Source organism: Heterodontus francisci, chromosome 25 (assembly GCF_036365525.1).
Source record: "Heterodontus francisci isolate sHetFra1 chromosome 25, sHetFra1.hap1, whole genome shotgun sequence".
Classification (NCBI taxonomy): domain Eukaryota; kingdom Metazoa; phylum Chordata; class Chondrichthyes; order Heterodontiformes; family Heterodontidae; genus Heterodontus; species Heterodontus francisci.
Genome location: NC_090395.1, coordinates 72,026,259 through 72,053,695, shown reverse-complemented (window position 1 = coordinate 72,053,695; position 27,437 = coordinate 72,026,259). Strand labels below are relative to the sequence as shown.

The window sequence follows — 27,437 nt, the reverse complement described above, 5'->3', positions numbered from 1 at the left end:
GCCGAATACCACATGGTTGTGCAGAATGTGTAAATGTGTAAATGTTTGTGCTTGGATGCAGCGTGTGAATGACAGTCCCGAATGAGTGATGTCAATGCAAGTGGACAATACTTCTGAGTCATCATTTGATATCTCATTAAATCAGCACCTTCTCCTGCAGGATAAACAGTCCCATAATCAGTGTGAGTGGACCAAACCAAGTGGAGGAGTATCTGACATAAGAATACTGTTATGATCCTGTAGTTTTTTTTCCAGGAAGAATGCAGTGTCCCTTTAAGGCTGGAAAGGGAGCAGTACTGCTTTAAGGCAACAAGCTTCATAGACTGAGCCAAAGAATGCATTCTCTTTGCCAGAATACAGCCATTCAGAGAACAAGGACACAAGATACGTTGTTGCTGATTGATGTTTGAAACTAGCTGAAAAACTGGCTTTCGAGCGACACAGACAGACAGACAGCTGGACCAGCATATACTAAAGGAAATGAGAGCTCTCTCTCGGTTTATTTAACCTTATTTATTATACTCTCAGAATTCGGATGGCAAGCCAGATTAATTTCTTAAAAGAAAGTAACTAAATTCCTTTAACGACTGAACTGTAATTGTTGAAACTCATCGCTGGAAAAGAACAGCATTAATTCAACTGCTGAATTAGACTGCAGACTGCTCTACTGTTGAAGAACCTTTTTCCCCCCATCGGACAGCTGTGAGGACTTCAAGCAACCTTGGACTATTCCACATTGGAAGATTTCATTTCAGCAGGAGGATAAATATGCAAGGACGCTAATTTTTTCTATTTTAAATGTTGTTTATATCTTAGTAGTGTTTAAGAATTTAGTTTTTCTAATTAAATAGTTAATTTGTTGATCTAAAGACACCTGGTTTGGTTAGCCTCATTCAGGAATTAATAGATGGTACAATTTGTTTGGGTCTTTCTTTAATTTGGAAAGTTTAAAATGATATGTTAGGCAATCTGTGGAGAGATGGGACTGAATCAACAGTGCGTTTCTCCCACCACAATCAGAATTGTATATTTTGATTGGGGGCTTTGACCTGAGCAGTCGGTCGAAACAATAATGATACCAGCAGAGGAGGCTGCAGGGTTGCCTGGATAGCAAGGAGGCCAAGCAATTCAGATGGTGAGGCAGGATCATTAAGGTGTAAGGATGAAGTGTTAAATTTATTGTTGCAGCCATATGTGAACACAGGAGAAATGTGTGTTAACGTGTTGACCTCATGATGTAATGATGCTTAATGTGTCTCTGGTTGTTTTGCACCCGACCAGCTGAGTACCACGAGGAACAAGCCACTGCCTCTGGGGAAGATACCACCAATGCCCCAGAGGGTGCACCGTCACCTGCCTCTTCGCCCACCTCCACCAGTGTAGATACATCCACACAGTCCATGGGAGGGGTTTCAGATTAGAATCAGGGTCACACTCTGGTGGGCATAACACAGACACATCGCAGCAGCTGAAGGAGCATGTACCAGCCAGGCCCCCTGACAATCAGAGGACTGCTGGTGACCAGGCCCCTGCTCAGCCCCACGCTGATGATAATCCGCTGTTTGAGGCTACAGGAAGTCTGCTGGAAGTGCAGAGAAATCAGAAGGAAAATATGTGGCTTTGCGTGTGCCATGGAGGAGTCCATGCAAGCCGTGATGACTGCCGTGTCCCAGGCATAGAAGCATATGGCTTCCTCAGTGGAAAGTTTGGTAAGCTCCCGGTGCCTGGTTGAGCACGTGACCTATACTCTCTCTGACCTGCACTCCGTCGCTGTGGCCATGGGCTCAATGGAGCCGTGGCTCAGCGAGAGGGGGACGAGGAACCTCAACCTTCCACTGGGTGCCCCTTCCTCTCAGGGAGACAGGCAGGTATCATCATGCACCCAGATGGAGGAAGAGCACGTGCCAGCTGCCCCGGGGCCTTCCTGTCAGGACAACCTCAGGGTAAGCGATGTCTCATCTTCAGCAGGCGAGCCCAAGGGGGGTACTCAAGCACCGGTGCTGGAGACCCCCAGTAGGATGGAGTGCTCAAGGCCCCATACCTCCAGAGGACACCCGCCATTGTCATCCAGGGCAACGGGGCAGGGCAATGAGCGGACTGCCTCCCCTCAGCTGCTAATCTCGGAGTAGAACCTGGACATAGTGGCAGAAAAAGGAAAATAAAGGAACTATGAGCACGAAAGTGCTACAGGTGGTTATGATAGAGTAAAAACAAAGTATAATATGAAATACATTTATTTGATTTACTTTTTTGTACATTCTCGTTGATCATTTAAAGTTAGTGATCTGAAGAGGATAATGATTATTGTCGCCTTATGGCTGGCACACATTTATGCTTTGAAAGGATTTTAGAGAATCACTATTGTGTTGCTCTAGTTGATGTTTGTGTCTTCAGTCTTCAACGACAGCTGCTTGCTTCATGAAGATTTTTTGCAGTATTCCTTAGTGACATGCCTTCCACTGCAAGTTCTGTAGCCCCTCTCTTACAATCCCTGTATAGTAGTTGCTGCAGCTCCATTACAACTTGGACTGGTCTTGATGTGCCAATCCAGTCAAAGCGCTGTAACAGTGCAGCATCTTATGTTACAGGGGAAATGCCTGGATGCCAGACACTATTACCATGGAGACGCAGGTAGTTTACAATGAAGTTCATAACAGAACGGGCGTTAAGCTCATCTCCACTTCAGGTGCAACTGTTGATGTTACTCGAGGTATGTTTCTACATTACAGCAATGAAGCAGGTCACGGGACGATGTGAACATTCTGCAAGGTTGAGTTTTCATGTATTTGAACTTTAATTAGGTAAGTGCATCACTCTTTGTGGAACCATCCAAAGATGAGATTCTGTGTGATGTCCCTCGCATGTCTCTCCGTGGCCCTAACGTCCATAAAACACTCCATCACATTATTGTCCTCATCAGGCTCTTCATATTCATCCTCATCGGAGGAGGAGCGCTGCTCCTCCTGTTACTCTGCATGCAAAATATGTCCACGTTGCCTTGCCAATTTGTGCAAGGCACAGCAGACACCAATTATTCATGACACCCTCTGTGGCGTGTATTGAGGAGCCTCTCCAGACTGGTCAAGGCAGCGGAAGCACATTTTCAGCATGCCAATGGTGTGTGAGTTGAGTGGGCAGTGTTGTATCTCTCTTCAGCTGCGCTTTGCGGATGACGCGCTGGTGTCATCGACCGTGTCCAAAGGTGGTAGCCCTTGTCACCCAGGATCCAGATGTCATCTTGGGCTGGTGCTTTAAAAATTCATGGTAGCTGTGAGTTGCTCAAAATGTATAAGTCATGACAACTCCCTGGGAAGCGAGCACAGACCTGCATGGTTTTTTGCACGTGGTTGCAAACCAGTTGTACGCTCAAAGAGTGAAAGCCTTTGCGATGCACAAATGCAGCTGACTGGTACCAGGGAGCTATAATAGCCACATAGGTGCCACATGGCTTGCACTCTAGGGAAACGGGCCGCTGCCTTGGTCAGTCTGGCTGTCCTTGTCTACTGGGAAATAGATTAAATCATTGGCACGACAGAATAGGGCATTGGTAACCTCTTTGATGCACCTGTGAGTAGCAGCCTGTGAGATGCTACATATGTCAGCCGTTGAGCCCTGGAAAGCAGCGCTAGCAAAGAAATTGAGTGCAGCAGTAATCTTGAGGGCAACTGCTATGGATTCCCACCAGAACCACGCAGTTGCAGGTAATGCTGAAGGATTGCACAAATTTCAATGACCAACTCCTCAGGCATCTCTGGCAATGACTCTTGGACACCTGAAGGTAGTTTGTCCTTGTCCTGAGGATGTACTGACGCACCAGCGCCTGTCTTCCCTGGATGGCATCATTCTGAGCAGCCTTCCCTTTAGTGCTGCCTGCTGCTGGCATTGCGGCATTAGCCGCTGAGTTGCAAGAGCCCCCCTCAGTCACATCCTCTGCTCTTCCTCCCGTGGTAGGAGACAAATTTGGTGTATGTGACCAATGTCTTTGCAACTGTTGAAAAGAGACCAGCGTTAAAATTCACCCGCGTTTTTCCAAAGAGCCCTAACATTGAAATAATGAGCAGATTATTTGCAGGTTACCCAACCTGAAATCCACCCAACCAGCATTGATCTCCTCCCGATCGATTTGAAATCCTTGAATGGCCACATAGTTTCCGGTATCATTTGGAAAAATGTGATAATGTGATAATTGAGGTGAGTTTCCACACCTTCCAACCTCCTCCTGCCACCTTCCAGCCTGCGTCCTTGACCCACCCAACGTTACCTTACACCTTCTCTCTGTGACCCTTCAACCTCCCCCCACTACCTTGGACCGCATAACTATAAACTTATACATGCCATCCCTCCCTCCTGTTCCTACACCATGACCATCGAAAAGCCGACTCTAACCCTTGATCCTCCAAAAATCGAACTAGAAATCATTGCCGAGTCCCGTTCCGCTCTCTATGATGATATCAAATACTCAACCCTTAGTCTTGCCCTTCCCCACAACAGAGTCCAATTGCCTCCTGTGACTGTGACCGTATCCTCCATCAGTCAGTACCTGAGTTCATTCCAAGTACCCTGACGTGGACAGCACTAACTCCTCCCTTTAGGCCAGTCATGGCTGTCACTGTACTGTTCTCTGAAAAACAACAACCCCATCCCCAGCCAACTACAGTATCAACAACACCTAGTACACACCAGAGATACAACAACTTTCCCTCCTCTGCACCTCCAGGTACCCGAGAGCCCACCCTGTCTCCTCCCCCCCCCCAGTGCCTTCCCAACCAGCCCCAACCTTGCTGGGCCCGAGACTGGAGCCAAACATCCATTCCAATCTTACCCTTCCTTGTGCCAAAGAGTTCAAGACGGAAAACCACTGACCTCAGACACAGCTGCACAAAGCCGACTGGTGCACGCCACCTTTAAGCAAACATGAACCGGCTGCTCTGAGATTCCCGTTCACTGCTGACTTAATCTGGCAGGGAGGACTTAAAGTGAAAAGCTTGTAGGGTAATAAGTATTCATGCTAAGCCAATGTATGGAAAGCTGTGACCCGCAGTTACGACCCACCACAGTACAAGGTGACTACTGTAAATACTCACTTAAATACAGACCAAAAAACCCGCCGTCGGGAAATTGAAACATCAGCTCACACCTAATTAAATCACCCCGCCTGTCACAAAAGTCACTCTTGCAGGCCCCATAAAATTCCCATCATTCCTGAAACAACTCCATCCTGCCCTAGTCCTACTCAGTATCTCTTCATTTGTACAATTCTCCATCTTTAATGCTGGGCCCAGATATTTGTATTCAGTCACTTTTTCAATTTCTTGGTCTTCAATTTTTGCGGTATCTTATGTCTTAAAGTTTATCATATACTTTGTTTTTCCTTTGTGCATTTTCAGTCCAATATTTTTACTCTCCCCCACCTGCCAAGAATGAGGCACATTAATTTTTCATGAATATTGATTTTAAACTGTTACTGGAGTGAAGAAAGGAATTGTTAAACAGATCAGCTGTGGCTGGAAATATATTTGCATATTAACAGACAGTGTTTGGAAGGACAAAGCAGCCATTCCCTGACACATTCAACCTACAATGGACTTTTGATCACCAGACGTTGAAGGTGGGGGAGTTCGCATTCCAGGTTGACTGCTAAGATGACCGAATACACAAATGGACATGGTCAAACCAGCTAGTCACATGACTAACCTGCTGGGCATCCTGAGTTTTTTCAATTTGTACAAACAGTTTGGGCAGAATGCCTGTTTCCTCCTGGATTGAGAAGATCTCTCTCCTGTCTGCTCCCATCTCTTTCTCACAAGCCTCTGAATCCACTGAAGACACAAGAACCCCAAGAGGAAAAAGTCTTCTACAGCAAACAAGGTTTAAGAAGAATACTGGGCCCCAACAAAAAGCAAGATCTACTTACAATCAAGGACTCTGCAGTGAGTTCGAAAAACCGTAACAACAGCTCTTCAGATATTATCTCAAACCTTTCCACTTTATTTTTCTTTTGCTCTTTTCTGTCTCTATTTGCATGTGTGTATCGCGTATGCATGCTAGCGTGGGCGCGTCGTGTATCCGTAGGTGTTAACTGAATTAGAGTTTAAGTTTAAGAAATTTCAACATTTCTGCTTTAAACCTAAGAAAGCCTGTTTGTGCTGGTTTCTTTGCCTTATAATTGGAAAGCGGTGAACAAGGATTCACCAAGGGGGAGCTAAAAACACAATCTGTTTAAAATTTAAACCCTGTTACGGTAAAACCAGGTGATGGCTGAAAGGGACCCCGAGACACCTTTCTAACCTGGTCGTAACACTTTATTTAAGTTAGTTAAGTATTCATTTGGTAGTACAGAACTTGAGTATTGCTGAAAAGAGAGACATTTTGTCAAAGCTTATCATCTTGCACTCATCAGGACAACTCGCAAGAATACCAATGTCAGGGAAACAGCAAATTTATACTGTATGAGAAGAGAGTGCTGATTGGTTGGCAAGTGGACTCTGATTGGTAGAGGCATTGCCTTGGAGAATGCATCAATTTATGGTGACTGACAGTTAACTGCCAAGCTTTGTTTGAAATCTAAACCAGACAGCTTGATTCTGATTGGTCAAGGCATTGCCCTGAGGAATAAACCAGCGAATGGCTGTCACTTATTTTGTTTCGCTGCAACAGGCACAATGTGTGTACATGTTCTTTCTGTCTGCAAAGCACAGGGCCCTGTGTATTAATATATGTAGTTTCCAGTACGCGCAAATGCGCCACACTGTGAGCCCTACTGACAATTTTTAATTGGTTTTCAGCGTAATTATTAGCACACTGAGGATTATTTAGCAAATGTTGTCCAATCGCAGAATCATATCTAATGTTGGACACTGTGTGTTTTGAGTTTTGCAAGCACGGGCTGGTTGGATACGGCGAACAGCAGAAGGGTCATGTTGTTTGATACGGTCCACCAGACTTCGGGACGTAAGGCCTATATACCTAGCATCACACTGGCATTGAAATTCATATATCACATTACTCATTTGTGTGATAGGCAGGACGTTTTTTTTGGCTCGACGGCAGCATCCTGTTAGTGGCGAACACCACACATGTTGCTACTGCATAGTAGCAGCGAGAAACAGCTAGCTTCTCCTGTTGCTTAAATGTTTAGGATGCATTACCCTTCCAGGGTAATCTGAAATAGACTGGGCTCATTTCAGGGCTGAAAATTACGGTCTTAGGCCCGGTCATAAGTTTGCGCAACAGCACTATATCATGGCAATCTAGACTCGCCACCATTGCGTGAATCGGTATTCATTGACCTTATGAACTCGGCAACTTGCGCAGCTGAGTTCAGTTTTAACACCATGTATGCCCAAATAGATGGTGTTGCTATGAGATCTCCTCTAGGCCCAGGTCTTGTAAACATCTTTTTTGGGTTCCATGAGAAATGTGTCTTCGAGGGAGTGACACCTAACCTCCTACCTCTTACATATTTCCAATATGTAGATGATACGTTTGCTATATTTGAATCCGCAGCTGTAGGCAATAATTTCCTTATACGTCTTAATGGGCTCCATCCTGCGCTCAAATTCACCTTTGAAATGGGGCAGACAAATGAGCTCTCTTTCCTTGATGTACTGGTTGAGAAATCTATTAAGGGGTTCTCTACCACGGTCTACCCAAACCTTGGTCAATACCCACGTTGGGATTGTTACAGTTCCATGTGCTATAAGATTGACCTTATTGGCAACCTCGTAAATAGGGCCCGAGCCATTTTCTCACCATGCAAGCTTGAGGCTGAAATAGGGTAAATTAAAAGCATCCTGCGTGACAATGCCTACCCTGATCAGATCATTTCTCGCTGTATATTACGCAAACTTATGAACGGGCTTAAGACCGTCATTTTTGGCCTTGAAAAGTGCCCAGTCTACCTCAAATTACCCTGCAAGGGTAATGTCTCCCAAAATGAGTGCAAGACGAAAAGCTTCGACAAAATGTCTCTATTTTCAGCAATACTTAAGTTATTTAATTGTACTTACAAGTCGTTAATAGATGAAGTAATTAATGCAACATCATCTGCAAAGTGTAAACCTGTTAGTTTTTTCTATCAATATTTAATCCTCTCTCCTCTCGGGGTATCTTCTTGAATATGCTGTGTGGTGAATATCTTTGATGAGATTGTATTCCCTTGTCTCATTCCTCTTTCAATATTTATCAGCTGTGTTACATCTTTGTCGATGTTTATTCTGGCCATTGCAAATGTGTAAATGTGTTCTATGATCTTCACATATCCCTCATTTATTCCTGTTTTCCTTAAAGCTATAAATGAATCTCGGTGTTCCACTGAACTGAATGCCTTCTCCTAGCCAATATATCCAATGCACAGGTTCAACCAATATTCGTTTGCCTTCTCAATGAATTGGTTCATTGTATGTAGATGGTCTGTTGTTACAAAAATGCAATTGTACAGTGCAGAAGGAGACCATTCTACCCATTGCACCTGTACCCCCTCTCTGAAAGAGCTATCCACTTAGCCCCACTCCCCTCTTCTTTACCTCACAAATCACACTTTCTCCTATCATAAAATATCCCCTTTTAAAAGCTATTCTAGATTACGCTCCCAACAGTGTTACTGCTTGTACATTCCATGTCCTAACATCTGCGTAAGAAAAGTTTCTCCTAAGATCTCCCTTATTCTTTTGGTCACAATCTTAAGTGTATACCCCGCTAATTACTGACCTGCTGACCAGTGGAAACAGTTTTACCAAATTTACCTCATCAAAATTTGGAACACCTCTATCACATCTCTTAACCTCCTCTCTTCAGTGTCTCCTCTCTCTCATCAAACTACATAACATCGAAGTGAAACTCTCCCGTGCCTTAAACAAACTTCCTTAAGTAGGTCCCGCTAAATTGGATCACGATATTCTAACTGCCCTGTTTCTTTTAAAGGAAGTGAAAGTATTTGTGTGGTGGAGTAAATGGATACACCATATTTGCTTTAGGAGTTCATCTGCGGGTCTGCTTACATTGTGTAAAGCGACTGGGAATGACTTGCTCTTGAACTCGATAGCTGGTTAACACAGACAGCCATCAAACATGTCCTCGTGTTCTCTTTCCTAATCCAATTCTCCAGTCCTGTGACACCCGATGCCACGTGCCTGCAATATGTAACAGCAGACTGGAAACTAAGTTTATAGTGTAATTCCCACTTTCCATCTCCAAATGCAATCAGGAGTGAAATCACTTATGTTCCCACTCAACTTTAGAATCAGAGCAGAGTGGTGTAAGATTGCACCCTGTGACAGGAAGCTAACTGGGTCTCTAAATAAGTTCAGGACACATTCAGTCCTGGGATGGGAGGGTTGTTTGTTGAGAAGAGATTGGGTAGAATGGGCCTATATTCCTGGAGTTTAGAAGAATGTGAGGTCGTCTCTGAAACAAATAAAATTCTTAGAAGACTGACAGGGTAGATGATGAGAGGCTGTTAACCCCTGACTGGAGAGTCTAGAACAAGGGAATCATAGTCTCAGAATAAGGGATCGGCCATTTTGGACTGAGATGAAGAGAAATTTCTTCACTTAGAGGGTTGTGAATCTTTGAAATTCACTACCCGAGAGAGCTGTGAATGCTCAGTCATTGAGTATATTCAAGACTGAGATCGATAGCTTTTTGGACACTAAGGGAATCAAGGGATATGGGGATCAGGCGGGAAAGTGGAGTTGAGGCCAAAGACCAGGCATGGTCTTAGTGAATGATGGAGCAAGCTCGAGAAGGCTTGGCCCATTCCTGTTCCTATTTCTTACGTTCTTAAACAAAGTGTTTGATGAAATGTTTTCTTTCTGTCATCAGCCAATATGAGCCATGTGTTGGTGGGAGTGGTGATATTTGCGGTGTTGGGTTTGCTGCTGATTGCTATTGCAATATATTTTATCAAAAAGAAGCAAAAGGTTCTGGGTAAGTGTAACATTATCCTTTGAAGAGTTAACAAAAGAAATGACTTGTATTTATAAAATGCTCTTCACATTCTCAGGACATCTGAAAATGTATTGCAGCCACTGAAGTCACCGCTGATTATCTGGGAATTGCATAAGGTGTTTTGCACACAGCAAAATCCCACAAACAGCAAATGAACAACTGACCAGTTCATCTGTTTTTGACTGGGTGGGGGGGCGGCATTTGCTAGGATACCAAATAAGATCCTTACTTTTCCCGGGATAGTGCCACGAGAGCTTTGGGATCCACCCCAGCAGGCAGACCAGGTCCTCAGCCTAACATCTCATGAAAATATAACACCCCTGATAATGCAGCACTCCCTCAGCACTGCACTGACTGTCGGCTGAGATTCAAGGAATACTTTCACCTTGATAGCACATTCACCATGTCGGGGTGTCCCAAAGCATCTTACTGCCATAGAAGTCTGTTGTGATGTAGGAAAAGTTGGAGCCAATTTGCACACAGCAAGCTCCCACAAACAGCACTGTGATAATGACCAGATAATCTGATTGTTTTTAGTGATGTTGGTTGAGGGATAAATATTGGCCAGGCCACAGAGGAGAACTCCCCTGCTCTTCTTTGAAATAGTCCTGTGGGATCTTTTGCATCCACCTGAGAGGGCAGACAGGGCCTCACTTTAGCATCTCTTCTGAAAGACAGCACCTCTGACAGTGTAGCACTCCCTCAGTACTGCACTGAAGAGTCGGTCCAAATGTTGTGCTTAATCCTCTGTGAAGTGGGGACTTGAATCCCCATGATGCTCTGTCCCAGAGGCGAGATTGCTACCCACTGAGCCACGGCTGACGCAATGTGGAATGTTAACACGGTTACTTTTAACCTAACTTGCTCGGGAATGGGGCAGATTTGAATAGGAAGCTCGTTTTCTATCCCATTCAATTTTTCTCACCCAGGGAAATGGGTGTGGGCTGCAGCAGTGAGTGGCCAAAGCAGTGTACAGGAGTCTCTCTCCTGGGAATTTCAGTCCTTGGATCTCTATCTGCAACCTGATCTCCCTTGGAGCATAGTCCCTATCAGGAAGGCAGAATTATCCCAGACTTTAACATTAAAACTGTATTAATAATCTGAGACTGCTTAGCTACAGGATATGACCAGCAGTGCAAGCTGTGATACGTAAGTGATGGGAAAACATCCCCATACATTAAGGGATGTAATGCTGGTCCCTTCCTCAATGCTGCAGCAACAGTGTCAAACTCTGCTTGCTTCTTTCACAGGTAAGGTCACGTCTGGTTCCCAGGGAGTGAGAACAATGGAGGGGGAAGAGGTAAACGAGAATGACCTATTATATAATTTCTTTCTGTTTGATTGTTTAAAGGAGACGGCATCAAGTAATGAAAAGGTTAAAAGATTTCCCCTTAATTGTATTCTCCCCTCCAAATCCAAAACCTGATCCAGGAACTTAACCCGCTGAGAGACCTGGTTAATGTAAATAAGTTGTTTGAGTTGTTCTGTGAGCACAGATTTGGAGAACTTGAGGTTAAAATGGACAAATCTAACGTGAGACCAGCAATTAAAAAGTTGAGAAGGAAAGGATTAACTCCTTCAAAAGAGAAACTGGGTAAATAATTGCCCACCTCAGCATGGGTAGTGGTTATGTTACTGGACTAATAATTCAGAAAACAAGAGTTTGAATCCCATCATTGGCTGTTTGAGAATTTGAACTCAGCAAAAATATTACTGGTATCAGTAAAAGTGACATGAAGCCGTTGGATTGTCAAAAAATCCCACCTGGTTCACCAATGTCCTTTAGGAAAGGAAACCTGCTGTCCTTACCCAGTCTGGGCCTTTATGTGACTCCAGTCCTGTACCAACATGGTTGACTCATAATTGTCCTCTGAAGAGGCCTAGCGAGCCACTCAGTGTGTCAAACAGCCCAATATCATCACCTTCTCAGGGCAACTAGAGAACATAAGATTGCCCCACAAGAGGAAACATCCTCTCTACGTCTACTTTGTCAATCCCCTTAATCATCTTATCTACCTCAATTAGATCTCCCCTCATTCTTCCAAACTCTAGAGAGTAAAGGCCTAAACTGCTCAATCTCTCTTCATAAGACAAACCCCTCATCCCTGGAATCAATCTAGTGAACCTCCTCTGAACTACCTCCAATGCAACTACATCTCCCTTCAAGTAAGGGGACCAAAACTGTACGCAATACTCCAGGTGTGGTCTCACTAATGCCTTGTACAGTTGCTGCAACACTTCCCTACTTTTATATTCTATTCCTTTAGCAAGAAATGCCATGATTCCATTTGCCTTCCTTATTACCTGCTGTACCTGCACACTAGTTTTCTGCGATTCATGCACGAGGATACCCAGATCCCTCTGCACTGAAGCACTCTCCATTTAGATAATAATTTGCCTTTCTATTCTTCAAATAAAATGGATAACCTCACACTTATCCACATTAAACTCCATCTGCCAAATTTTGGCCCATTCACCTAACCTATCTATATCCATTTGTAAATTTCTTATTTCTTTATTGCAACTGACTATCCCACCTATTTTAGTGTCATCTACAAATTTGGCTATAGTAACTTCTATCCCTGCATCCAAATCATTAATATATATTGTAAATAGTTGGGGCCCGAGGACCGAACCCTGTGGCACCCCACTAGTTACATCTTGCCAACCAGAAAAAGACTCATTTATCCCGATTCTCTGTTTTCTGTTGGTTAGCCAATCCTCCATCCAAGCTAATAAACTGCCCCTAACCCCATGTGATCTTACCTTTTGTGCGGCACCTTATCAAATGCCTTCTGGAAGTCCAGATATACTACATCTACAGGATTCCCATTATCCACTTTGCTTGTTACATCTTCGAAGAACTCTAGCAAATTAGTCAAACACAATTTACCCTTCATAAAACCATGCTGACTCTGATGGATTGCGTTTTGACTTTCTAAATGTCCTGTTATTACTTCCTTTATAATGGATTCTAACAATTTCCCAACGACAGATGTTAAACTAACTAGTCTAGAGTTTCCTACTTTCTGCCTCCCTCCCTTTTTGAATAAGGGCGTTATATTAGCATTTTTCCAATCCACTGGCACCTTTCCCATATCCAGGGAATTTTGGAATATTATAACCAATGGATCCACTATCCCCGCTGCCACTTCCTTTAAGACCCTAGGATGTAGGCCATCAGGCCCTGGGGACTTGTCTGCCTTCAATCCCAATAGTTTGCTCAGTACTTTTTCCCTAGTGATGATGATTTTTCTAAGTTCCTCTCTTTCTATAACCTCTGCATTACCTGTTACTATTGGGATGGTACAAGTGTCCTCCACCATGAAAACTGAGGTAAAATACTGATTTAGTGTCTCCACCATTTCTGTGTTGCCCTCTATTAACTCACCAGTCTCATTCTCCAAGGGACTAACATTCACTTTAGCTACACTATTACCTTTTATATACTTATAGAAGCTTTTGCTATCGGTTTTTATATTTTGCACTAGTTTTCTTTCATAATTTACCCTTGCTCTTTTTATTACTTTTTTAGTAACCCTTTGTTGATCTTTAAAAGTTTCTCAATCTTCCAGCCTGCCACTGGTCTTTACAATATGGTATGCCTTAGTTTTTGGCTTTATGTTATCCTTAACTTCCTTGCTTAGCCATGGATGTTTTTCACCCTCTTAGAATCTTTCTTCCTCTCTGGAATATATTTTAGTTGGGAGGAACTGAATATCTCCTTAAACATCTGCCACTGCTCATCAACTGTCCTACCTTTTAGTCTTCCTGCCCAGTCCACTAAGGCCAAATCTGTCCTCATGCCTATGTAATTACCTTTGTTTAACTCGAGAATGCCAGTGTGGGACTCTAGTTTCTTGCCCTCAAACTGAATTTGAAATTCTAGCATGCTATGATCACTCTTCCCTAGAGGATCCTTAACTATGAGATCATTAATTAATCCCACCTCATTACAATACCAAATCTAGAATAGCCTGCTCCCTTGTTGGTTCCATAATATATTGCTCCAAAAAACAATCTCTAATACATTCAATGAACTCTCCCTCGAGGCTACCTTTGCCAATTTGATTAATCCAGTCTATATGCATATTAAAAGCACCCATGATTATTGCCGTACCTTTCTTACAAGCCCCCAGTATTTCCTGGTTTATACTGTGCTCCACTGTGGAATTACTGTTTGCGGACCTATAGATTGCTCCCACAGGGACTTCTTTCCCTTGCTGTTTCTTATTTCTACCCAGACTGATTCTACGTCTTGATCTCCAGTGCCTGTATCATTTCTCACTACAGCACTGATCTCTTCCTTTACTAACAAAGCTACATCTCCTCCTTTTCCTTCCTGCCTATCCTTCCAAAATAGAGATGGGCAACAAATCCTGGCCTTGCCAGCGATGCCCACAATTGGAGACGAAAGGATAGGTATAGACTGCAATGATTAAAACCCATCAGAAATGATGATTATTGTAGGGGTGGGAAATGGCCTGCGGAGGGTAGGAGATGCGAAGATAGCGAATATTTTGCAGTTTTGCTCTCCAGGTTTGCACTTACTCAGAATATTATTTACATGGAGAGAGACTGCAGAATGCTGCGGTACAGAGGGATCTGGGTGTCCTTGTCCTTGTACATGAATCACTAAATGTTAGCATGCAGGTACAGCAGGTAATTAGGAAAGCAAATGGAATGTTGGCCTTTATTGCAAGGGGGAATGGAGTATAAAAGTTGGGAAGTCTTGTTACAACTCTACAGGGCATTGGTGAGACCACATCTAGAATGCTGTGTATAGTTTTGGTCTACTTTTTTAAGGAGGGATATACTTGCATTCGAAGCAGTTCAGAGAAGGTTCACTAGGCTCATTCGTAGAGTCATAGAGTTATACAGCACAGAAGCAAGCCCTTCGGCCCATCGTGTCCGTGCCGGCCATCAGGCACCTATCTATTCTAATCCCATTTTCCAGCACTTTGCCCGTAGCGTTGTATGCTATGGTATTTCAAGTGCTCATCTAAATACTTCTCAAATGTTGTGAGGGTTCCTGCCTCTACCACCCTTTCAAGCAGTGTGTTCCAGATTCCAACTACCCTTTGGGTGAAAAAATGTTTCCTCAAATCCCCTCTACACCTCCTGCCCCTTTCCTTAAATCTATGCCCCCTGATATCTCCACTAAGGGAAAAAGTTTTTTCCTATCTACCCTATCTCTGCCCCTCATAATTTTGTATACCTCAATCAGGTCCCCCTTCAGCCTTCTCTGCTCTAAGGAAAACAACCCTAGCCTATAAAGTCTCTCTTCATAGCTGAAATGCTCCAGCCCAGGCAACATCCTGGTGAATCTCCTCTGCACCCTCTCCAGTACAATCACATCCTTCCTATAGTGTGGCGACCAGAACTGTACATAGTACTCCAGCTGTGGCCTAACTAGCATTTTATACAGCTCCATCATAACCTCCCTGCTCTTATATTCTATGCCTTGGCTGATAAAGGCAAGTATCCCATATGCCTTCCTAATCACCTTATCTACCTGTGCTGCTGCCTTCAGTGATCTATGGACAAGTACACCAAGATCCCTCTGACCATCTGTACTTCCTAGAGTCCTACCACCCATTGTATATTCCCTTGCCTTGTTAGTCCTCCCAAAATGCATCACCTCACACTTCTCAGGATTAAATTCCATTTGCCACTGCTCTGCCCATCTTACCAGCCCATCTATATTGTCCTGTAATCTAAGGCTTTCCTCCTCACTATTTACAATACCACCAATTTTTTTGTCATCTGCGAACATACTGATCATACCTCCTATATTCACATCTAAATCATTAATGTATACTACAATCAGCAAGGGTCCCAGCACCGATCCCCGCAGTACACCACTGGTCACAGGCTTCCAATCGCAAAAACAACCCTTGACCATCCCCCTCTGCCTCCTGGCACTAAGCCAATTTTGGATCCAATTTGCCAAATTGCCCTGTATCCCACGGGCTCTTACCTTCTTGACCAATCTCCCATGCGGGACCTTATCAAAAGCCTTACTGAAGTCCATCTAGACTACATCAACTGCTTTACCCTTATCTGCGCACCTAGTCACCTCCTCAAAATTCAATCAAATTTGTTAGACATGATCGCCCCCTGACAAAGCCATGCTGACTATCCCTGATTAATCCCTGCCTCTCCAAGTGGAGATTAATCCTGTCCCTCAGAACCTTTTCCAATATTTTACCTACGACTGCTGTTAGACTCACTGGCTTGTAATTACCTGGTTTATCCCTGGGTTGAGGGGTTTGTCTTATGAGGAAAGGTTCAGCAGGTTGGGCCTTTACTCATTGGATTTTAGAAGAATGAGAGGTGATCTTATTGAAACATATAAGATTCTGAAGGGGCTTGACAGGGTAGATGCTGAGAGGAAGTTTCCCCTCGTGGGGGAATCGAACTAGGGGCACAGTTTGAGAATACCGGGTCTCCCATTTAAGACGGAGGAATTTGTTTTCTCAGAGGGTTGTTAATCTTTGGAATTCTGTACCCCAGACAGCAGTGGAGACTGGAGCATTGAATATATTCAAGGCTGTGTTGGACAGATTTTTGAGTCAAGAGTTATGGTGGCAGGCAGGAAAGTGGAATTGCGGGCCCAAACAGAGCAGTCATGATCTTATTAAATGGTGGAGCAGGCTTGAGGGGCCGAATGGCCTACTCCTGCTCCTATTTCTTATGTTCTTACCGAGACTGTCACCTTCGTTACCCTATTTGTCTTTCAGTCCGACGAGTTAACTGAGCAGAGGTGATTTGAAGTGTTATTAACCAGAAGTATTCAACTTTCGCCCAGAGTTATCCCTCTCACTCCCAGTACCTCCCCTCTCCCTTAGCAGAGTCAAGCTGCAAGGGAGTAGTGGGGGTTCTTAAGGCTGCTCCTCTCTCGAAGAGGGAGAGCAGCATTGCTGGCATCGTAGGGGTGTGGTATCGGTTAGAAGCCAAGCATCCTGAAGCCAGAGAAAATTGAGAAATGGGAGGCATTTGATTTGCAGGTTGGACACCCTCCATTTAAGCAAAATGTTGTTCATACTTGAAGAACTTTCATTTATATAGCACCTTTTGCGACCACAGGTCATCCTAAAGTGCTATTGAAGTGTAGTTACTGTTGTAATGTAGGAAATGCAGCAGCCAATTAGCACACAAGCTCCCACAAATAGCAATGTGATACTGACCGGGTAATCTGTTTTTAGTGATGTTGGTTGAGGGATAATGATTGGCCAGGACACCGGGGAGAAATCCCCTGTTATTTGTTTCCTAATGTATCTCTTCCTTAAGGCTCTCCTTAAAGTCCAGATCTTTGACCAAGCTTTTGCTGATTCCTCCTCATATCTCCTCCTTCAGCTCAGTGCCCATTTCTATCTTCCTGTCCCTCCTTGGAATGTTTTATCATGTTAACGGTAATGTAGAAATGCCCGTGGCTGAAACTCCAGATGAGGGTGGTAATTGCTCGAGATTTATCTCCACATAGATGTTGCTACTTTTGTTCTTTACCCTTCCAGTTTGATAAAACTACTCCTCTCTGATCCTGCTACAGGACTCTGCAAAATCAGACAATAGTTTTGTCTACGCTAACATCGCAAAACCTTCTGGACTGGTGCCCACATGCTCCAGTCTGGAAAGTCCCATTACAAATGAAGAAAAACCTACCGATGTGGTTTACAGCACAGTGGAGTTCAAGGCCATGAATGGACGTACTTCTATCCAGCCACCAGCACTGGCAGTCGAATATGCCAGCATCGTTCCTAAAGCAAATCAAATTTAATCAGTGACTCTGAGCTAGGGCAAAAAAGATTTGTGTCTTTCCGACGATAGGGTTGCCAACTCTGATTGGATGTAGTTCTGGAGGTTTCATCTCATGACCCGCCCCTGCACTCACGCCATTGGTTGGCCAACACGTCCATTCTCGCAGCACCCCGCCTTCCCACATCCAATTGGAAGGCGAACAAACTCCTCATTACCCGATTGGATGATTCTGGATTGTCAGCTAAACAGCCTTTATTGCCTTACCGCCAATATTTTTATAACTAAAAAAATGAAAGTGTTCAAAGAATGTGCAAATTACATCTTTTTTATTGCTCTCTATGATTTTTCTCCTGGGGTTTTGCCTGTAGCAGTGTGCTGGAGATTAATCTTTAATTCCTTAAGACTCTAGACCTATCCTCAACCGTTGGCAACCTTATTCCTATGTTTGTGAAAATACTGTGGTCCAAATTCGAGAATGTTGCACCTACTTTATGAGATAAAATGGGTGTCATAATAACTAATCTAGTAGGGCAGAGACCCATCTGCTGAGGCCACTGCTGAATCAATTTGTCTTTTTTCCAATACTGTAATGAGGCTCCTCCTCTCATTTCAGACCCCTAAATTTAGTTTAGACTGGTCGGGTCTTGCAATGAACCATCTCTGACACCTACGATGCAAGTCATGAGGGGCCTGGACAGAGTAGAGAGGGAGAATCTGTTCCTGTTGGCGGAAGGATTGAGAACCAGAAGACACCAAAAGAAGCAACAGCGACACGACGACAAGCTTTTTTCATGCTGCAAGTGGTTGGGATCTGGAATGCGCTGCCTGAGAGTGTGGTGGAGGCAGGTTCAGTGAGTGTTTAGGATCTGGAACGCACTGTCTGAGAGTGTGGTGGAGGCAGGTTCAGTGAGTGTTTAGGATCTGGAATGCACTGCCTGAGAGTGTGGTGGAGGCAGGTTCAGTGAGTGTTTAGGATCTGGAATGCACTGCCTGAGAGTGTGGTGGAGGCAGGTTCAGTGAGTGTTTAGGATCTGGAATGCACTGCCTGAGAGTGTGGTGGAGGCAGGTTCAGTGAGTGTTTAGGATCTGGAATGCACTGCCTGAGAGTGTGGTGGAGGCAGGTTCAGTGAGTGTTTAGGATCTGGAATGCACTGCCTGAGAGTGCGGTGGAGGCAGGTTCAGTGAGTGTTTAGGATCTGGAATGCACTGTCTGAGAGTGTGGTGGAGGCAGGTTCAGTGAGTGTTTAGGATCTGGAATGCACTGCCTGAGAGTGTGGTGGAGGCAGGTTCAGTGAGTGTTTAGGATCTGGAATGCACTGTCTGAGAGTGTGGTGGAGGCAGGTTCAGTGAGTGTTTAGGATCTGGAACGCACTGTCTGAGAGTGTGGTGGAGGCAGGTTCAGTGAGTGTTTAGGATCTGGAATGCACTGCCTGAGAGTGTGGTGGAGGCAGGTTCAGTGAGTGTTTAGGATCTGGAATGCACTGCCTGAGAGTGCGGTGGAGGCAGGTTCAGTGAGTGTTTAGGATCTGGAATGCACTGCCTGAGAGTGTGGTGGAGGCAGGTTCAGTGAGTGTTTAGCATCTGGAATGGACTGTCTGAGAGTGTGGTGGAGGCAGGTTCAGTGAGTGTTTAGGATCTGGAATGCACTGTCTGAGAGTGTGGTGGAGGCAGGTTCAGTGAGTGTTTAGGATCTGGAATGCACTGCCTGAGAGTGCGGTGGAGGCAGGTTCAGTGAGTGTTTAGGATCTGGAATGCACTGCCTGAGAGTGTGGTGGAGGCAGGTTCAGTGAGTGTTTAGCATCTGGAATGGACTGTCTGAGAGTGTGGTGGAGGCAGGTTCAGTGAGTGTTTAGGATCTGGAATGCACTGTCTGAGAGTGTGGTGGAGGCAGGTTCAGTGAGTGTTTAGGATCTGGAATGCACTGCCTGAGAGTGCGGTGGAGGCAGGTTCAGTGAGTGGTTAGCATCTGGAATGGACTGTCTGAGAGTGTGGTGGAGGCAGGTTCAGTGAGTGTTTAGGATCTGGAATGCACTGTCTGAGAGTGTGGTGGAGGCAGGTTCAGTGAGTGTTTAGGATCTGGAATGCACTGTCTGAGAGTGTGGTGGAGGCAGGTTCAGTGAGTGTTTAGGATCTGGAATGCACTGTCTGAGAGTGCGGTGGAGGCAGGTTCAGTGAGTGTTTAGGATCTGGAATGCACTGTCTGAGAGTGTGGTGGAGGCAGGTTCAGTGAGTGTTTAGGATCTGGAATGCACTGTCTGAGAGTGTGGTGGAGGCAGGTTCAGTGAGTGTTTAGGATCTGGAATGCACTGCCTGAGAGTGCGGTGGAGGCAGGTTCAGTGAGTGGTTAGCATCTGGAATGGACTGTCTGAGAGTGTGGTGGAGGCAGGTTCAGTGAGTGTTTAGGATCTGGAATGCACTGTCTGAGAGTGTGGTGGAGGCAGGTTCAGTGAGTGTTTAGGATCTGGAATGCACTGTCTGAGAGTGTGGTGGAGGCAGGTTCAGTGAGTGTTTAGCATCTGGAATGGACTGTCTGAGAGTGCGGTGGAGGCAGGTTCAGTGAGTGTTTAGGATCTGGAATGCACTGTCTGAGAGTGTGGTGGAGGCAGGTTCAGTGAGTGTTTAGCATCTGGAATGGACTGTCTGAGAGTGCGGTGGAGGCAGGTTCAGTGAGTGTTTAGGATCTGGAATGCACTGCCTGAGAGTGTGGTGGAGGCAGGTTCAGTGAGTGTTTAGGATCTGGAATGCACTGCCTGAGAGTGTGGTGACGGCAGGTTCAGTGAGTGTTTAGCATCTGGAATGGACTGTCTGAGAGTGTGGTGGAGGCAGGTTCAGTGAGTGTTTAGGATCTGGAATGCACTGTCTGAGAGTGTGGTGGAGGCAGGTTCAGTGAGTGTTTAGGATCTGGAATGCACTGTCTGAGAGTGTGGTGACGGCAGATTCAATCGAGGCCTTCAAAAGAGAATTCGATAATTATCTGAAGAGAAAAAATTTGTAGGAGTCCCCCACCGGAGGAAATAGTTTCTCTCTATATACCCAATCAAATCCATTAATTTTCTATCTTCAGGGGAAAACAAGCCTCGTCTATACAATCTGTCATCATTTAACTCTTTCAGTTCCAGTATCATTCTGGTGAATGTGTTGCACCCACTCCAAGGCCAATATATCCTTATTGAGGTCTACCCGAGGAGCAGTATTAACTGGTCTCTGCACTATTGTGCCATGAAGGGGATTTCTCATTCTGACCTGCAGTTAACCCCAAAATTAGCTCTCAATATCAGATAAGCCATACAAAGAAACAAAGCCTTGCATTTATATAGCACCTTTCACAACTTCAGGATGTTCCAAAGCACTTTACAGCCCATGAAGAACTTTTCAAGTGTAGTTACTGTTAGCATGTAAGAAACGTAGCAGCCAATTTAAGCACAGCAAGCTCCCATAAACAGCAATGATGTAAATGACCTGATCATGTGTGCTTTCGTGATGTTAGCTGAGGGATAAATATCAGTCAGGACATTGGGGAGAACTCACCTGCTCTTCTTCAAAACAGTCATAGAGTCATCAAGAGATACAGCACCGAAACAGTTCCTTCGGCCCACCGAGTCCGTGCCGACCATCAACCACCCATTTATACTAATCCTACATTAATCCCATTTTCCCCCTCACATCCCCACCTTCCCTCAATTCTCCTACCACCTACCTACACTAGGGGCAATTTTTTACACGCATCATGGGATCTTTTACACCCACCTAAGAGGGCAGATGGGGCATCAGTTTAACGTTGCATCTGAAAGATGGCACCTCCAACAGTGCAGCACTCTCTCAGCTCTGCACCAGCAGTGTCCACCTGAATATTTTGGCTCAAGACTCTGGGTTGGGACTTGAACCCATGATCTCTGAGTGCTACCAACTGAGCCATAGCTGACCTTTCAGAGAAGGTCATAATCACTGGCTCAAGAATAACAGGAACACTGGAGACCAAAAGCATAGCCTTTACCTTCTCCACCTGGAGGAAGGCAAAGATAAGAGAAATGGGACACATGCAACTTCACATCCTTGAGAAATCCAATACTCCGAGGCTAGCTTACAGGGTAGTGTCGCCATTAATATCCCAGTTATTAATTTTCCCCTGTTGTGGAAATGTCATAACTCAAATCTAAGATGAATGCTGCTGCCTCAACAACAAACAGAATAACTTATATTTATATAGTGCCCTTAATATAATGAAATGTCACAAGGTGCTTCACAGGAGCATTATAAAATAAAGTATGACAGAGAGCCACAAAAGGAGATATTAAGCCAGATGACCAAAAGCTTGGTCAAAGAGGTAGGTTTTAAGGAGTGTCTTAAAGGAGGAAAGAGAGGTGGAGAGGTTTAGCGAGGGAATTCCAGAGCTTAGGGTCCAGGCAACTGATGGTGCAGCCACCAATGGTGGAGCGATTAAAATTGGGGATCCACAAGAGGCCAGAATTTGAGGAGCGCAGATATCTTGGGGGGTTGTGGGGCTGGAGGAGATTACAAAGATAAAGAGAGGTGAGGCCATGCATGGAAGCGTTTGAATTTTAACATCAAGATATTGCTTGACTGGGAGCCAATGTAGGTCAGCGAGCACAGGGATGATAGGGGAACAGGACTTGGTGCAAGTTAAGACAAGTGCAGCAGGGGTTTGGGCGACTTCAAGTTTATGGAGAGTAGAATGTGGAAGACCAGCCAGGAGTGCATTGGAATAGTCAAGTCTAGAGGTAACAAAGGCATGAATGAGGGTTTCAGCAGCAGATGAGCTGAGATGGGTGAAGTTGGGCAATGTTACGGAGGTGGAAATAGGTGGTCTTGGTGATGGCACGAATATGAGGTACGAAGCTCAACTCTGAGTCAAATGTGACACTGAGGTTGTAAACAGACTGGCTTAATCTCAGACTGTTACCAGGGAGAGGGATGGATTCGGTTTAGTCTAAAATAGCTGCTTAGACACCTTTTTGCATTTTGAATTATTTTGTGCATTTTAGATCATTTTGAGTTTGCGGGGGGGGGGGAATATTTCTGAACTGTTGTTTGCCAGCTGTATCTGCTGAGGTACTAAACCAGTGAAGATGTTCATGGGAATTCCATGGGGAATTCCCAATTTTGTAATCTACGCTCAGGGAAATGATATGAGAATTTGTGCTGTTAACACGTTTGTCCATTCGTTCTGAGGCATATAACATAGATGGCAAAATGTAATACCTCAGCATTCATTTCCGAAGATACAGGTTCAGTTTCTTTGATGTTAACAAGTCCTTCATTCTGACAAAGCTGATCTTGGCTATCCCAATTCTCCTTCAGATCTCAGAATCACATCTCCCATCGTCTGTGACAAGCTGCCCAAAGTATGAAATCCTTTTCACATGTTCTAGGACTTGTCCATTTACTTCAATTTTCACTTCTGGGGTTAAGTCCCTGCTCATCACCATTGTCCTTGTTTTCTTCACATTCATTCTTAATCCATGGTTCACATTTCTTACATTCACTTTGTTTATAATTTCCTGTAGTGCCTCTTCTGACTCTGCAATCAGTGCAGTGTCACCAGTGTATCTCAAGTTGTTAATGTTCAACCCACCAATACTGCAACCCGGTAGATGTTCATTGTCTCTGAAGATAGCTTCAGTGTACAGGTTGAACAGTTTTGGGAACATAACACATCCCTGGCGCATTCCCCTTTTGATTGGGAATCTGTCTGACAAGCCGCTATCACCGCTGATTGTTTTCAATATAGAATCTGAATTATTCTTTTATCATTTCTGTCAATTTCTAGTTTGTTTAAGCACTCCATTATTTTTTGATGGTAGACTATAGACTCTATGAAATGCCTTCTCATACTCTACAAAGCATACAGACACAGGTTTTTGCACTTCTCCGTATCTTTCAATGATTACTCTCAAGTTAAAGATGCTTGCTCTTGTTCCTTTCTTTGGCCTGAATCCTGATTCATTATCATCTATCTCTGCTTCTATAGATTGGTCATTTCTTTCCAAAATGGTTCTTACAGTCATTTTCACCACATGTCTCATGAGGCTTAGTGTCCTGTGCTCTGAACACTCTCAGGCGTTTGGTTTCTTTGGGAGCTTAATGAACACTGACTGCATAAGATCCACAGGATGAATTCTGTTCTGTAAATTTTGTTGCAGAGGTCAGTCAGTTTCCCAATGCTAACATCAATCAGGGCTTTCAGGCATTCTGTTGGTATCTCATCGATTCCAGGTCCTTTCTTTGCTTTCATCTGTTTGATCGCTGCACTCACTCTGCCTCTATTATCTCTGGTCCTTCTCTCTGGGACCAATTCACCTCTGTCTTCATTGCCATACAGCTCACTGATGTACTCCACCCATCATTTCTCTACTCTTTCTTTTTCGAGGAGACATTCACCTTCCTTGCTCCTTATACAGTCATTATTTGTGGTTATTCTTTTCTTAGAACATAGAACATATAACATAGAACAGTACAGCACAGTACAGGCCCTTCAGCCCACGATGTTGTGCCGAACCTTTAACCTACTCTAAGATCAAACTACCTACCTACCCTTCATTCTACTATCATCCATGTACCTATCCAAGAGTCGCTTAAATGCCCCTAATGTATCTGCTTCTACTACCACCGCTGGCAGTGCATTCCACGCACCCACCACTCTCTGTGTAAAGAACCTACCTCTGACATCTCCCCAAAACCTTCCTCCAATCACCTTAAAATTATGCCCCCTGGTGATAGCCCTTTCCACCCTGGGAAAAAGTCTCTGACTATCCACTCTATCTATGCCTCTCATCATCTTGTACCCCTCTATCAAGTCACCTCTCATCCTTCTTCTTGTCTGCCAGTGCTTTAACTGTCTCATGCAATGCTCTCATATTGTACCTTTTCTCCAGTTCTGCTATTTCCTTGCAATGGTCTTCATACCACTTTTCCTTGGCCGCTCTACATCCTTATCTTATCTGCATCAACATTTTATTGCTTAAAAAGATTTGAGGGCATGAGAAAAATGCTTATTTTCATCAGCTTTTGCTGGATTTCTGATAGGATGTTCAAACTAAACAACTCTGTGTGTATTTCACATGAAATTCCCAATCTGACTGTATTTGTACTGTTCTAATAATGTATACCAGGCACTTCTTTTTATGTATATTAATAAATGTGATTCGTTGTTTTAGCCTGTTCCTGATTGCTTAATTGTTCAATTTTCCCCTCAGTCTATTAAGTGAAGACATAGTGGCAATCAATACAGTACAGGTGAGAATAGGACTGTTCCTGGATAACACAGGGATACAGTACAGGTGAGTACATGTCTGTCACTGTATAACATGGGGGACTGTACTGGCACGCTCCCAATGATCTCCTATAGATACTGGCACACTTCCAATGATCCCCTAAAAATACTGACACACTCCTGGGGATCTCCTGAAATTCGTGACACATTCCTGCATGCGGGAGGAGTGCTGCACTGTCTGAGGTGGCATCTGTCACTGTATAACACTGGAGTACAGTGCAATCTGTCACTCTATAATGCTTTGGTATAGTACTGTTGGGTACAGGTCTGTCATAACACATGAAATATTGAACCAAGAACCTGGCTCCTCTCTTAGGTGGGTGAAAGAGATTCGATGACACTATTGTGAAGAAGAGCAGTTTGTTCTTAATAGTGTCCTGGAGGCCAATATTTATCTCGCAAATAAAATCTAAAAACAGACTATCTGGTCATTATCACATTATCTTTTGTGGAATCTTGCTGTGTGCAGCTTGACTACCATATTTCCTACATTACAATAGTGACTGTAATTCCAAAAGCTTACTCCATTGGCTGCAAGGTAGCATCATCATCACTGCCTATTTCTACCTCTGTAACATCATCAAAGACCAGTTCACCCATCACCACCGTGCTTGCTGACCTAAGTTGTCTCCCAGTCTGGCAACGCCTGGATTTTAAACTTCTCATCCTTATTTTCAAAAGACTCCATAACTTAGGCCCTCTGTATCTCTGTAACCTCCTCCAGACCTACATCCCTCCGACATCTCTGCGCCCCTCTAATTCTGATCTCTAGCACATCCCTGATTTTAATCGCTCCACGATTGGTAGCCATGCCTTTAGCTGCCTGCACCCTAAGCTCTAGAATTTCCTTTGTAAACTTCTCCCTCTCTAACTCTCTCTTCTTCTGTCAGACACTCCTTAAAACCTGCCTCTTTAACCAAACTGGTGATCATCTGCCTAAGTAACTCCTTATGTGTCTTGTTGTCAAATTTTAATCTGATAACATCTTCTATATAGCACCTGGGAATGTTTAACTATGTTACAAATACAATAGAAATGTAAGGTATCATATTTGTTGAATTGGGACCTTCTAACCTGTGAGGTTTATCGAGCAGATGGTTTAACAATTGGAATAAATCACAGTCCCCATCTAAAGTATTGATGATTCCCTCCCTTTGCCGCAACTTGCCTTTTTGTTTCTTCAATTCTCAGGTGCAGCTGCAATGAGAAGGTGCCATTACTAAAATGCCTTTCAAGAAAAGTTGGAACTATGCAGTGATACAGCTTGAGAGGTCACCAACAGATGGCAGCATTTCTCCCCATTGCACAGCTGATTCCATTTCCCTGTCTTGAGTCCCATTTTCTTTTTTTTTCTTTGGCCTCCTTGTCTCGAGAGACAATGGGTAAGCGCCTAGAGGTGTTCAGTGGTTTGTGGAGCAGCGCCTGGAGTGGCTATAAAGGCCAATTCTAGAGTGACAGACTCTTCCACAGGCACTGCAGATAAAATTGGTTGTCGGGGCTGTTACACAGTTGGCTCTCTCCTGGCACTTCTGTCTTTTTTCCTGCCAACAGCCATGTCTCTTCGACTCGCCACTCTTTTGTCCCATTATGTCACACCCATTCCCAGATTAGACTGGGGTCTGTTGAACATGTTTCCAACGAGCTAGGTAGATTTGTTATCTATCAAAAAGAAAGGTTATTTTTCTCTCATATTCCATTACAGGCATTAATCTCCAAAGAATATATAATATATACTCAGTTGTTTCAGCTGTGTCTCAGTGGGTAATACTCTTGCCTAGGAACACTCCATAATCTTCAGCTCATCCAAATTTCTGCTGTCCATGTCCTAACTCACACCAAGTCCCGGTCACCCCTGTGCTCGCTCATTAAGCAGTGCCTTGATTTAAAAATTCTCATCTTTTGTTTTCAAATTTCTCCATGGTCTCACCCTTCCCTATCTGTGTAACCTCTTCCATCTCTAATATATCTGAGCTCCTCCAATTCTGGCCTTTTGCGCATTCCCGATTTTAATCGCTCCACCATTTGTGGCCGTACCTTCAGTTGCTGAGACACTAAGCTCATGTGTACGTACGAATTAGGAGCAGAAGTAGGCCATTTGGCCCCTCGAGCCTGCTCCGCCATTCAATAAGATCATGGCTGATCTGTTGACTCTCGAATTCCACACTCCCATCGACTCCCCGATAACCTTTGATTCCTTTGCCTAACAAGAGTCTATCTACTCCTGCCTTAAGAATATTCAATGACCCCGCCTCCACCACCTTCTGAGGCAGAAAGTTCCAAAGTCGCACAACCCTCTGAGAGAAAAATGTTTTCCTCGTCTCTGTCCTAAAAGGGCGATCCCTAATTTTAAAACAGTGCCCCCTAGTTCTGGACTCATCCACAAGAGGAAACATCCTTTCCACATCCACCTTGTCAAGACTGTACAGGATCTTATAAA

At 44.2% G+C, this 27,437-nt stretch overlaps 1 protein-coding gene across 1 annotated transcript in view; it reads left to right on the top strand.

Moving 5' to 3' along the window:
- The window catches only part of LOC137384041 (uncharacterized), a 38,786-nt gene extending 20,061 nt beyond the window's left edge, over positions 1-18,725 (top strand). Inside the window, exons 4-6 of the mRNA XM_068057604.1 lie at positions 9,823-9,927; positions 11,199-11,248; positions 17,501-18,725. Of these exons, the coding sequence (XP_067913705.1) occupies positions 9,823-9,927; positions 11,199-11,248; positions 17,501-17,728 (383 nt within the window). The 3' untranslated portion in view covers positions 17,729-18,725. The remainder of the gene's footprint in view (positions 1-9,822; positions 9,928-11,198; positions 11,249-17,500) is intronic.
- The last annotated feature ends 8,712 nt before the right edge of the window (positions 18,726-27,437 follow it).